At 32.8% G+C, this 13,660-nt stretch overlaps 3 protein-coding genes across 4 annotated transcripts; 2 read left to right on the top strand and 1 right to left on the bottom strand.

The window, feature by feature from the left end:
• Positions 1 to 3,935, top strand: Noc2 (Nucleolar complex protein 2). The gene is made up of 12 exons (XM_090161051.1): positions 1 to 139; positions 353 to 595; positions 666 to 855; positions 923 to 1,151; positions 1,220 to 1,398; positions 1,460 to 1,570; positions 1,646 to 1,759; positions 1,820 to 2,148; positions 2,219 to 2,330; positions 3,150 to 3,365; positions 3,427 to 3,687; positions 3,762 to 3,935. Exons 1-12 carry the CDS (start codon positions 105 to 107, stop codon positions 3,912 to 3,914), a joined length of 2,172 nt encoding a protein of 723 aa, XP_090017177.1. The 5' UTR covers positions 1 to 104; the 3' UTR covers positions 3,915 to 3,935.
• A 1,593-nt stretch (positions 3,936 to 5,528) lies between these two features.
• Positions 5,529 to 9,038, top strand: LOC149925886 (cdc42 homolog). Its single transcript, XM_090160345.1, has 5 exons — positions 5,529 to 5,757; positions 7,261 to 7,403; positions 7,479 to 7,661; positions 7,847 to 8,044; positions 8,140 to 9,038. Exons 2-5 carry the CDS (start codon positions 7,299 to 7,301, stop codon positions 8,227 to 8,229), a joined length of 576 nt encoding a protein of 191 aa, XP_090016471.1. The 5' UTR covers positions 5,529 to 5,757; positions 7,261 to 7,298; the 3' UTR covers positions 8,230 to 9,038.
• A 267-nt stretch (positions 9,039 to 9,305) lies between these two features.
• On the bottom strand, positions 9,306 to 13,263 carry SIDL (SIDL trafficking protein particle complex subunit 10). Of its 2 annotated transcripts, none has more exons than XM_090160321.1 (3): positions 13,176 to 13,263; positions 12,951 to 13,106; positions 9,306 to 12,869 (listed from the first exon to the last, which is right to left on the bottom strand). In XM_090160321.1, the coding sequence occupies exons 2-3, from the start codon at positions 12,957 to 12,959 to the stop codon at positions 9,447 to 9,449; spliced, it is 3,432 nt and encodes a 1,143-aa protein (XP_090016447.1). In that variant the 5' UTR covers positions 12,960 to 13,106; positions 13,176 to 13,263; the 3' UTR covers positions 9,306 to 9,446. The 2 variants fall into 2 exon arrangements, with proteins under 2 accessions (XP_090016447.1, XP_090016448.1); XM_090160322.1 differs by having other exon boundaries at positions 12,938 to 13,106.
• Positions 13,264 to 13,660: the final 397 nt, after the last annotated feature.

Raw genomic sequence — 13,660 nt, forward strand, 5'->3', positions numbered from 1 at the left:
AATAATACTCTGACAACTGGTAGCACTGCAAATTCAAGTTAGTTACTCACGTGGTTTAGGTTCAAGCATAGACGTAATTTAAAATAATTAATAAATTTATAAGTATGCCTAAAGTGAAATCCAAAGTTTCTAAATCTCCGTAAGTAAAGCATCTTATATTTCTCAATGTGAACGTAATCATGTTGGGGACATAGTTTTAGCTTACTAGTATTGTAATACCAAACATTTTATACGCCTAGGCCTATAGAACAGTAATAGTAATGATTGAGGCATATAGTGCTTTTCTTTTACAAACCTTATGATTGAGGTTAAAATAAACCAACCCAACTATTTTTTTTATTGAAATTTAAAGAAAATTAAGGAAAATGAGGAAACCAATGAAAAATGTGCAATCTTTAGACGAATTTATGTCCACTGGTTTTGATGACATTTCTAATGATGAAGGATCCGTAACAATACCTCTTAAAAAACAGAAATTGGGTACCCGAGAGTTGCGTGATGAAGAAATTGATGACGATGAATCAGTCATTGATTTTGATTCTGATAGCGATAATGAGGAAACATCCAAAGTTGAAAGCGGGGAAGAAGACGAGGAGTATGTTATTTTTATAAAAGTTATTGTTATTTCACGTATTAATTATTATTTATTTCTGATGTTGGTATAGTGAAAATGAAGATGACCTTGATCCTAAAAAATTTAAAAAAACGATGAATAGTCTGCAAAACAAAGATCCTGAATTTTACAAGTATCTTTCAGAAAATGATGCTAATCTTCTTAATTTTGAAGTCTCTGACGATGAGTCAATTTCTCCAGAACAAGAAGAAAAACTTCATAAACCAGACTCAAAACTTGAAGTATATTTTATGAAATCTCTATCCTCTGAAGAGAATTACCAAAGTATATTTCTTCGTTGCAATTTAGGTTGCTAGCGATGACAGTGAATTTTCAGAAGGTGAATGTGACAACGTAAATTTGGGAAAGAAGAGCGTAAAAGTTACTTCGTCATTGATTTCGTCATGGACAAACACATTAGAAGAAAACCCTAACATAGAGACCATCCGTTCCGTGATTCATGCCTTCCATTCTGCATGTGAGCAAGCTAGTGACTCAAATTCATCCAGTTCTAAATACGTTGTTGAAGGAAATACAGGTACTTATAATAAATATTATTTTTTATTTCTTTACGTGATAATTAGGAATTTTTCTTTTCAATTTAAGCCTTTAATGGAATTGTAAGGCTTTGTCTTGTCGGACTAATCCCAGCAATGCACAAAGTTTTGAAATTGCCACCACCAACAATGCCCAAAAGTGATAAACAAGTTATGGATCCTTCAAAATCCAAACAGTGGTCTAAGATTCTTGTACCACTTAAAACTTATTTAACTGATGTGGTTAAGGTATGCACTCCAATGTATGACTTATTTTTAATTTAGAATTAATTTAGGTTTGTTTTTATAGATGATGTCAGTTGTATCCGAAAGCGAAATTGTAACCCTTCTATTGAGGCATGTTCTGTATTTGATTCCTTTTTTCCTTCAGTTCTTGAAACATGCCAGATTGCTATTAAAGGTTTCATTAATTTTCTTACAGTTTTATCTCATTTGCAACGCATTGTACAATAACATTTTTAATTTATACTTACAGAAGTTGGTAAATTTTTGGTGTACTAGCGAAGAAAGCATCAGAGTTCTTTCATTTCTTGGTATCATAAGATTAGTCCGAACAATGCCCAAAGAATATTTAGACTACATTTTAAAGGTATTTTCAAATAATAGAGAAATGCGCAACGGAAATTAAACAGTTCTCCCAAAATTCTAGCAAATGTACATGGCGTACGTGAAAAACTGCAAATTCACTTCACCTTCAACATGGCCTTTGATTAATTTCATGAAAAGGTCTCTAGTTGAGCTTTATTGTTTGGACCACAATGCGGCTTATCATCAAGCATTTATTTACATCCGTCAGTTAGCTATTCATTTAAGAAATGCCACAACGACCAAAACAAAGGACTCTCTGCAAACTGTGTATAATTGGCAATATGTGCATTGTATTTTACTTTGGTCCCATTTTCTATCTGAAAGTCGTAAGACTGATGTAACCAAGCCGTTAATTTATCCATTAGTTCAAATTGCATTAGGAACCATACGGTATATTTCTATTTTTTTCAATTTTGCTGAACTTACGAATTTTATTAATATAATCACAATTTATTCTTAGGCTTGTTCCAACCTCAAAGTTTTATCCATTGAGGTTTCACATTGTTCGTTCGCTAACGAAACTTTCTCAAGAAACTGGAACATTTATTCCAGTTTTACCTCTTATTTTGGAGGTATTCACTAATATCAAAATTAGGCAATCAGTGGAAATTTATTAGGCATGTGCGAGCTTTAATTTTTGGGTTTCAAGCCGTGCTTCAAGTATGAAAAATTTAACTTTTCAAGTATCAAGTCGAGCTTTAAAATTTTATCCAGCTTTCGAGCTTTTAGGCTTAGCTTAAAAAGTGGTTTCCAGTACTTGAATAATAACTTAATAAGTCTTTGCTTGAAAAGGGGGTTTCTAGCAAAGAGTATGGATTAAATAGAGATAAAACAACTGGGAGAGGTCCACAACGAAACATTCACCCCCAATGGTGTTGACAATGGGGAAAAACATCTGTAAACCTTGCTTCAAAATAGCTACTGCAGTGTTATTTCGGGATTCATCGTTATGGAAAAGGCACAAATTTAATTGGGCTATGGCTGCCATTTTGAGGGCCGTTTTTTATCTATAGAAAAAAGCATACGTCACGCCAATATTACTCTATAGCGCCAAAGAGAATTCTTTGATAGCGCATGGTCTTTTCTTGGAGTACCTTTTTAATTTGAAAATGAATTTAGATCATATCTCTATTTCCTCCATACTCTGTGCCAACCACAGGCCCAGTTCAGAAAATGTAATAATTATTTTATAAGAATTTAGTTTCTTCCCAAAATGGCGCTGCGGTAGCTATTTAACAAAATCGAGTACTCGCACATGCCAATAATTTATCAATTTTAAACTACATACTAAATTATATTAAAAGCAAATTGATAAAAAAAATTTTGGAGGTTGCGAAATCTGTTTGATTTTACGCTAGAAACACATTATTGATATATTTTTAAATGATCAGGTTTTGAACTCCATCACTGTGGGAAAGAAATCATCATCTCTGAGCATGAAACCATTGAATTTCTCATGTGTTTTGAAAGTATCTAAGTCACAACAACGTGAAAATGGGTTTAAGGATGCTTGTATTGAGCATTTTTTTGAGTTATTTATGGACTATGCCAATGTTTATAGCCACACAATTGGTTTTCCTGAATTGTTTTTACCAGCAACTTCTCAGGTAATAATCGGTTTTTAGACTGGCTAAATTTTAGTGAAACCATTTTGTTAAAAATTTTCAGATGAAAACCTTTTTAAAAAAATGCAAAGTAGCCAATTACTGCAAGGAAGTTAAACGTATTTTGGAAAAGTTGGATGAAAATTCAAAGTACATTTTTAACAGAAGGAAGACAATAACAATAAATTTATCAGATGTTGAAAAAGTGTATGAGTGGGAAAGTAATTGTAAAGAAAGTGGCACTCCACTTAACAAGTTTTACGTTTCATGGAGGGAAACGAAAGATAGAAACATACTTCGAAGTATAGCCACTAATGACGATGATGTAAGTTTAAAGAACTAATTTTTTTGGGTTTTCCCATCCTAATTTAAACTTTGTTAATATATATTAATTTTCAGGATGGTCAAGAAGAATTTGAAAAGATCATTGACAAGAAAAGACCAGTTAAAAAGAGAAAAAACATTGCCAATCCTGAAGAACGTGAAGAATTTAAAGAACTATTTGTTAATGATGATGACACTAGTGATAATAGTTCTTTATTTGGAGAATAAATATTTTGCTTAAAAGTAAAATATTGCAGTTGTTTATTATCGTAGGGTGACCACAGCTCAATAGTTTTTTGATATTTACAATAATTTTGTATTATTGATCAATTATCTCTGAAATACTGATGGGGAAAACACTAAGAGTGGAGCCTATTCTTGATAAGTTTCAGGTGTATCTTTATCCCTGGTCTGACCCTTCGATTATTTTTTATTATTATGAATAGAAGTGGTAAGTTAGGAAGAAATGAGTGGTCAGTCCACGTAGATTTCATTATTTAATAGCAATTCATTTATTTCCGAGAACTGTTCAAAAAGCCTTGATATGGCTTATGTTTGAGCAGCACTACAGAATGATATGAACAGATACAAAATCAAATAAATTAAAGCGATGAGAGAAAAAATGTCGAGTAATTAAATTTGAATACCTAAAAAAAAGAATTTAAATGTTAAATAAAAATAAAAACAGCATTAAGTTGCCATTAATTTAAAACCGTATTCTGACTTTTGAGGACTGGAGGCGCTATACAGTGTAAATTGATTGATCAGCTCTTCAGTCAGCACCATTGCGTTGGGAATATAGTTCTTCTAGAGCCAAAATTTGTATTTAATGGCTGGGTAACTTTCTTGAAATCAAGTACGAAGCAAAAGTTATCATTAGCCGGTGGTGTCATCTACCGCAAGTTAACAGTGATAATAATTTTAGCCAGATTGTCTGTGGCGCTATCTACCAACATTGAGTTGGGAATTTTAATCTAGAGATCCAATCAAATTTGCTCCCCGCGAAACAAGTTTTTTAAAATCACGAATGTGCCGTCTCCTCTAAAATGATGAGAAAACGTTAACATATGACCCGTGGCGCCATCAATTATTTTTGGAAAAAATATTTTTGCCGGAAAACGCGTCTTGTTTGAATGAATCATTGAGAGATAGACGGCGCCACGGGTTGAATGATAAAGTTTTCCCATCATTTGGGAGCAGACGGCAGTATTCTTATTTTTAAAAACTTGTTTCGCGAAATACTGAAACTGATTTGACCTCTAGATTAATATTCCCAACTCAATATAAGAAATGTATATAAAGGTCTAGATAAATTTCGGGGCGTCTAAGCCTAACATAAAATACGGAATTGACACCTAGCAGACACCGAGGAATGCACGTGACCAAGAGCGTGAGCTCTCTTAGCATTTTAGTACTAAGTGTTTGACCTTTCCGCAGGCCGTAGTCTTTAGACACTATCTGTTGGTGACTTTTAGTATAATTTTTAAGCAGGAGACAATGGCTTTCTTACCGATAGATAGCGCCTTATAAGGATAGCCTGCAGAAATTACGCGTTTCTGCTAGCTGTCACCTCCGTATTCACTCCCTTTGAAATATTCTATCTAGACCTTTATATACGTTTCCTATATCTATGACCACTACCGTGAAACGAGTATAAGCAGACGACATTTGAAAAAATTATATTTTATTTGGAAGATAGGTGACGCTACCAACTAATGATAGTTATTTCAATTCTCAAGAAAGTGTTCCTCAAGACCACAGCCACAGCAGATATAAATTGTGGCTCTAGAAGTACCATATTAACAACTCAATGGTCAGCACCCCTTACGTTTCGCCGCGGCCTCTGTTGGCTATAATTTCAACATTAAGTCATTACTCATTTTCGTAAGGTTTTTTTGTGAAATATTGAGGCTTTAATTATCAAATTTTTAAGCGTAGTCCATGCCTAACTACGGGCTATATCAATACTGGCACTCTGAACAGAAGTATTCGTTTTATAAATTATCAGTTGGAAACCTTACTAGGTGGGATTAACGACGAAACAACATACCGGAAAAGAACAAAGGCTTAGGTAATTATTGGAAAAATGCCTTGCCCACTTTGGCACTTCCTATTCCTGAAACTCTATGCCTAGAGGACTAATTAGTAATATCTTATCTCACTTTTTTTTTAATTGTAAAGTAACCCTTTAGTGTTTTATTTAAGTCTACATTAATAGCTTGTAAACATTCTTAACAAAGTGTCACCATTTAATATACTGCTAGTCAGTTATTGATAAAGGTCTTTAAATTTATATTATTAAGGGAACTGATAGCATTGAAACAAGTTCGTAGTATGTGAATTTGCTTAAATTTTTATTCAAAATCAAATAAATTGGTTGTAGTAAGGTATTCTTATAACGTTTTAAAGAACATATATTTTTCATTAAATGCGTATTCAAATTTGTGGTGTAAAGAGTACACTAAAGTTAGTGTTGTTGATATATATATATATATATATATATATATATATATATATATATATATAGGATTGATATATATATATATATATATATATATATATATATATATATATAGGATTGATATTCCGGTCCCTTAATTTTCTTCCTAAGTAAATTAAAAATTAAGGCTAGTTCTAGTTCCTAGCCCAAGTATTTTGTTACATTCTATTAATATATCGCTAAGCTCATTAGCTTAAGTTAAGATTCTGTTAATTTGATTATATTAAAAAGTAAGTGTCATTAGTTTGCTATTATCCATTTTATTTCCTATTTTATCCATTAATTCTATGGATAAAAGGAAGATTTAATTATGTGATTCTGTTTTTTCTTTTTAGTGGGTAACAGTATTGTTTTTAAAAAATTTAAACATTTAACACCTGTAACCTTTGAATAATCTATGTCATGATAGTTATACATCTGGGGATGAAAGTTGTTTTCCATGTAACATTTTTAGCCTGTCAAGGACAATATTTGACATAAGGGTGAGGCCTAAATCCCTCTATCTATTGTCTTTGGATAACTTTTATTTGATGTTTTAAGTCAAAAGACAATTAGGTTATGCTCAATTTTATTGTGCTGCTTCAAGCTCCTAGGGGCTATTTAATCTCTAAATTACAATGGATATTGTGCTTATTTAAGTTGCTGAAATTTTTAAATCCCTATTATCATTTTTAAAATACAAATTGCACAGAGTGCAGTGCAGCTGTTGATTTATTATAGTTTGTATTCCTTTTATGGGAATTTTAGAGAATTCGAGGTTTATTGCATTCCAAATAAGCCATTACATTTATACTGCAGAAGTAAAAAATAACTATGGTTTTAGATGTAGTGAAAGCAATTTGTCAGAATCATACTCTTGAAATCTTAAATAATCTATAAGATTTCGAAAATCTATCATGATATTCAAAAGTGTTTTAATTATAATTTATGAAAACAATGTTGCACTGTTTTATTATAATTATCGGAGTACATTTACCAATTTAATTTCTCATTAAAGTAATTAGAAACTACACTAGACTTAAGAAACTAAAAAATACTTCTAATGAACTTTTCTGTTTCCTTTTCTTTAATCAGTTCTTTTACAAAAGTTATTGCCAAATTGAACTAAAAAAATGCAAACAATAAAGTGTGTAGTGGTTGGTGATGGAGCCGTAGGTAAAACCTGCCTTTTAATATCTTATACCACCAACAAATTTCCATCGGAATATGTACCAACAGTAAGTTTATTTTTGGAAAATTTTCTGGTTTTCCTAAATTTCAATATTTATCAATCAGTTATTATTCATTATTAGGTATTTGATAACTACGCTGTAACTGTCATGATCGGTGGTGAGCCATATACTTTGGGTCTTTTTGACACTGCTGGTCAAGAAGATTACGATAGGTTGAGGCCACTAAGTTACCCTCAAACTGATGTGTTCTTGGTCTGTTTTTCGGTGGTTTCACCATCGTCTTTTGAAAATGTGAAAGAAAAGGTAAGCAATTTTATATATTACTCAATATCTAAAGTTCCAATGTACAATGTAACAAAAAATTCATACACAACCATCTAAAATTTGGTGGCATCTGTGATTTCATTTAATTCTAGTTTTAATCACAATTATATGTAGATTGTTTTATTATTTCAATTATTTAAAAAACTCCTTTACGTAATTTGCAGTGGGTTCCCGAAATAACTCATCACTGTCAGAAAACCCCATTCCTTCTTGTTGGAACACAAATTGATTTGAGAGATGATAATGGAACAGTTGAAAAGCTTTCCAAAAATAAACAGAAACCAATTTCTAACGAACAAGGGGAGAAATTAGCCAAGGAATTGAAAGCTGTCAAATACGTTGAATGCTCTGCTTTGACACAGGTTAGTTAAAATTTTGCAAATTTTTGTTTGGTTAAGGTACTGGTAAAATCACTCATTCAAATATGATAAACACATTTTATACTTTTTACTTTTAGAAAGGGCTAAAAAATGTCTTTGATGAAGCAATTTTGGCTGCGTTGGAGCCACCTGAGCCAAAACCAAAAAGGAAATGTAATTTGCTATAAATGATTTCGAAGAACACAATGAGAAAAATTCTTTGGACTTGCATTATGACCAAAAAACAAACAAAAAATTATAAAAACTGATACAATTAGAAGCTTTTTCCGTACACCAACTTCAGCTTTTGAGAATCGTAAAAATATTAAAAAAAAAAACACCTCTAAATGTTTGATAATATCTTTGGTGTTCCCCTTTACGAGATTTTGTTGAGGATTGGTGCGGATACATCATCTAGCTAGATTTGACTAAGTATTAATTATTAAAAAAGTGCATCGGCACTCAGTTTTGTTTAGAATTTTTTTACAATTTTCAATGACCTCTAAAAAGTTTATCAAGCTCAAACGAAGTTATTTAATCCAAAAAAGGCCTTATTTTGGGCAATTTCAAAGTCTGCTAGGTACGTGAAAGATTTTTGTCCCACATTTACTTAGTATTTTAAGCTTAATTTTGTTTCATTTAATTAAAAAATATTTTCTGCCTTGTTTAGTCCCTCAATTTAAGCGTTTTTTAGATATAAAAAAGTATTTTGAATATTTTTATTGCTAGATAAGTATAAACTTTGTAAACAAGATTTTTTTTTGTGCAAATCAGTGGCCATTGTCTACTCTTCTTTCCTTTCGGCCAGTTGAAAAGCTTAATTTGCCAAATTGATGAGTATAACTGTATAAAAAAAATTTTAAAACGGTTATTTCGTAAGCCCATTATCCGGGCATATAAATAAATGGTATGATTTTGGCTTTTGGTATTTGTTAAGTTAAATTGACTTTTCATTCGGTTAAGCCAATTATAATTAAAAAAAATGAAATTTTTATAATGGTATTGAAGTTTATTTCTTTGATTTAAGCTCACTATTTCATTCCCTCGTGCAAATCTGCCTCATGTTATTATTTAAATATTACAAATAGCTAAAATACCCTTTTTGCCAAGACTTTGAGGATTTTAAATTCCCTGGTTGAAATACAAAAATATTGTCATTAAGTTCTCGGAACCATTTTTTAATATATTAGATTGAGGAAAGCTAACATAGTATTGTTACCAATTATTTGAAACACAATACTTGTTGTTATTTGATTAACAAATTTTTATTTACAAATACAGACTACAGTTTATAATATTTTCACCTTTTTTAATATTCTGTCTTTGTTACTTTTAATTACAAATAATCAATTTCATCACAGTTTCTATCACGTTAAACACTGCGCACAACATATTGATTTTCTAGTCAAGGTTCATTTGAATTTGCGTTAACTGCTGGTAAAATGTGAGCTTGCATGGCACGACTCCAATTGTAGACTAAACCTGGGTCAAATGGTTCTAATTTCACTGTTGAAGTTGTGGATTCTTTAATCAAACTGTTGGATGGATTATCGGGTATATATTTTGATAGGCGAACTGTTGGTAAAGGTAGAAATCCTCCTTGTAGTGGAATAACGTCGAAAGTCACGTTGTAAATGTCTTTTTCAGTTAAATTAATAACTCCCGCAGTTTTACCACAAACTGACCAAACACTTTGGTCTGCAATAACTTCATACATTAACATTGTGTTAGAGGCTACGGGTTCTTTTTCAATTTTAATGGTCATATGGCACATGGTTCCTGCTCTACAAAACTCTGACCCATTCGGTGGTTCGACTATGGCTCTAATGGTATACTGAGTTCTATATTCTCCTAATTTAAACTCGTACTTATATTCCAAAAGTTTAGAATTATCTACTTTTACACTTTGGTATTGAGTATTGAACAGAAATCTAGACAGTGGTTTTTCCAAATTAATTTCGCCAATTTTCCATAGAAAAAGAGCAGTTTGATCAGTATTTACCGTGAGAAACTGATCTTCTTCATTTAAAGGCTCTAAATTTAAATCACTTTCATCTAAACATTTTAAAGTGAAATTTTTCAATGAGAAAGACTCGTTAGTTAATCCATGAACAAATATTTGGATAAATTTTTCTTTGTTACAAGTATGCAATTTGAAAGCAGTCATAAAGGGTGGTAAAAAATGAAAAGGAACTGTTATAGTTTGTGATGAAAGGGTCCATTTCAGTGTAATTCGGTATTCAATCATACTGGCATCTCTTTGAGGACCAAACTCGGCTAAAACATTAAATGGAATTTTCTCAGAGCTAAATCTCTTTATGTTTTGTAGTTGGATTACAGCTTCCATGGAACACCCATCAGTTTCTTTGGAAATTATATATAAACCTTGAGATGTTTTCAGAGAGACTGAAGATCCACTAGGAATTACAGTGCTTCCACTAGATATAACTAAATCCAGACCTTGGACAAGTCCAGCAATGGGAGTACCACTCTGGGACTGCAGTTTTACAGAGGGGGGTTCGTAAATAATGACAATTGAAGGAGCTGGTGGAGGATAAGTATAGAGAAAACGTATATTCTCCCAAGCAATACAAAGCTGGGCGAGTCTGTAGGCACCACTTTCCATTCCAGATTTTGTGATCTTTATTTTGGTTTTACCAGCAGGTAGTTTTACATTTGATTCGGTAAAAGCTAAGCTATAATCATCTTCGTTTACTTCTGTTTCACGATGAAGGCTTATATTCTGACTATCCCTACGACATAAAACTTGATGCGAATTTGTACACACTACTTTACTCAGCAAAGTTCCATCATCTTTAGTTTCGTGAAATGTAACTAGGTCTAAAAAAAGTTCCTTTGCAAATGGTTTTTCTTCAAAAGTTGAATTAATTAACCTATGTTTAGCAGAGCCCATTTGCTCATTTATATTTCTTTTCTGCATGGCGCTATTTACATAGGTTTCTTTGACGAGAGATACGCTAACAGTAGCATTATTTATATCTGTTGCAAGAAAACTCTCAATACTGAGAGACACTTCAACAATATTTTCACTATTTAATGGGTCATCTTCGCATGTAACCCTAGTATTCGATACAACAAATATTCTCTCTGTCTTCATAGTAATTTTTTTACCTCCTTTGTCATACTCTGAAACTTTGTCAAAGCAATCTTGCCTAACATCCATCTCGACAGTATTGTTGGCAGCAATTTTGAGGCAAGTTTTCATGTATTTAGTGTTATCAGACAATTTTTCATAGAAAGAGGCTAGTTCAAGTTGTGTTTCTCCAATTAACTTCGACCAATTTTCCCGATAGTAAATTTGTAACATGTCATTTAAAAAACTTGCAGCCTTTTCACGCTGCCCAATACTAAAATAAAGTGGTGCCAGTTCTTTTCCTATGAGTCTAGCAGACCTAATGCGACCAATATGTTTAAAAGTACCCATGGTCAATTCTGATATTTCTAAATAATTAGAAAGGAAGGATTCCCGTGAAGACAGTGCTTCGCGTAAACGTAGTTGCCTTTCAGGCGGGTTTTCATCATTGTAAAGGCCATCAGCCATGCCAGAAGTGAGAACCATAACCAAATGCAATTGCTCCGATGTAGGTTCCATAGTTGGCATTAAGCCACACAAGACTCCCAAGTCCCGAAGTTTCTCTCTGGCATAGGCCCATAATTCTACTGTATACAACGAGTAAGCTTCAACCTGAGACGAATCGCTGAATCTTTCGCAACTTTGTAAAATTTCAAGGCAACTGAGAAATACCCAAGTGGCAATCGCGCCCACTTGCATCGGAATCTCCAAGATTCGCAACTCACTTACGCAGTTATGAAGAAATGGTAAAGATCGTTGAGCCATCTCCCAAGGACGACAGAGTAATAACAGTAAGGAACATTGACGAGCAAATAAATAACTCCGTAAATCTAGTAAGGAACCTTTTCTTTCAGCTAATTTATTTCGTAGCAAAGGCATTGATTCTCGTGATAGACAAACTCCTGGCCAGTTTTCGCAAGGTTTTGAATAGAGATTTAGCCATTCTGGGATGTCACTACTGCTAGAATTTATGACAAACTGTGAAAAGAGTGCATCTAATTCGTCATATTGGACCAGTGCATCATCGTAAACCCCCATCATTTCAAAAGCAAAGGCAAGTTCCTCTTGCAGAAAGAAAAAGTCCAAGAAATCCCAGCCTAATTCATTTCTCTTTTCTCTTTGATTTCTAACATGTTCTTCGTACCAGTTTAAGTGATTGTTATAAGCTTGAAGTAACAACTGCCTTAAGCGTAAAAGCAGCGTATTAAGAGAAATAGCAGCCCTTGAATCACTTCTAAATGGGTCCAATAATGATATACATCTTTCTCCGTTTTTACTTGGGAAATCATTTTTTAGCTTTTCCAAAACGTTTGTTCTGGAGAGAAGTTTTGACTTGTTGACTCGTTTATTATCTAAATGTTCAATGACTATAATCATCCAATCTTGAATATTTCTGGACCGTAGACTAGAGAACCATATCGAAATGTCATTCCGTAGAGAATGTTTATATTTTTCAACATCAGAACACTCCAACCAGAAAGTGTGTAGAAAAGGTTGCCCGAGAAGACTTTTAGATTTGTCAGTTATTAAGCAACTTTCTGAAAACTGGGAAAAATTTACTTCTACCACTACAAGTTTTGGTGTTCTACCAAAAGATCGCCTCCACTCTATGCATTCCTGAGGAAGACCTTGCAAAATCGCTGGTTGTAGCTCTGAAAATAGTTTTGTATCTCCGGCAAAGGTAACAATTGGCTTGTTATCCATTTTGTTTGTAGTTAAAGGGAGCAGAAATTCCTAAAAAATGTAACTATGAGATTTTCCAAATAAAATATTAAATATAATATTGACAAATTTAAACAAACATTGATTTCGTACGAGCTTCATATATTTCGGTTGGAACCCTTCAAACGAATCCTCCTCCTCTCTGGAGGAGTCTAGACTTCATAGTTCATACACAAAATACCAAGGCTCAATATTTATTTGACAACAACAATCGGTCTTTATAGCATGGAATCATATTCCTAAAGAGTCCTGCGAATATATACGACAATAGTTTTTAAATTACAGAATTACAAAATAAAAACTGAATTTTTTCTTTACCAATAATTTATCTTCCCACTTTTTTTCACAAGGCCAGTCTCGAATTAACGAACAGAGCTGCCATACTAATTTAATATGAAAACTATTTAAAATAAAAACAGGGGTAATTCCAATCTCCCCCCTCCCCAAAAATCCTTCAGACCGAAATTCGAAAAATCTTCCCAACTCTTCTTCCAATTTTAGAGTGCGTGATAAGACTTTCACGTAAACACGTTTTTATGCCACAGTTTGCTTGGCGCATCTATGATTATTTTTATCTCTTTAAACCCATTCAATGTTTATTTTACCTTACTATTCATATACCTTATTAACCTAACTAATCTAAATTAATCAAATCAGCATGGAAAACTATTCTTATCTATCGTGTAGACCTTTCAGTCACGTAGCATTTAACACCGGGGGCTAGATTTTGGTCTGCTAGGCAGACTCTTCTGATTTATTATCTGCCTAGCAGACGAAAATCCAGAATTCTCACTAACTTCCGT

The sequence above is a fragment of the Leiobunum rupestre genome, chromosome 10 (assembly GCF_980474605.1).
Source record: "Leiobunum rupestre chromosome 10, qqLeiRupe1.1.hap1, whole genome shotgun sequence".
In the NCBI taxonomy this organism is placed as follows: domain Eukaryota; kingdom Metazoa; phylum Arthropoda; class Arachnida; order Opiliones; family Sclerosomatidae; genus Leiobunum; species Leiobunum rupestre.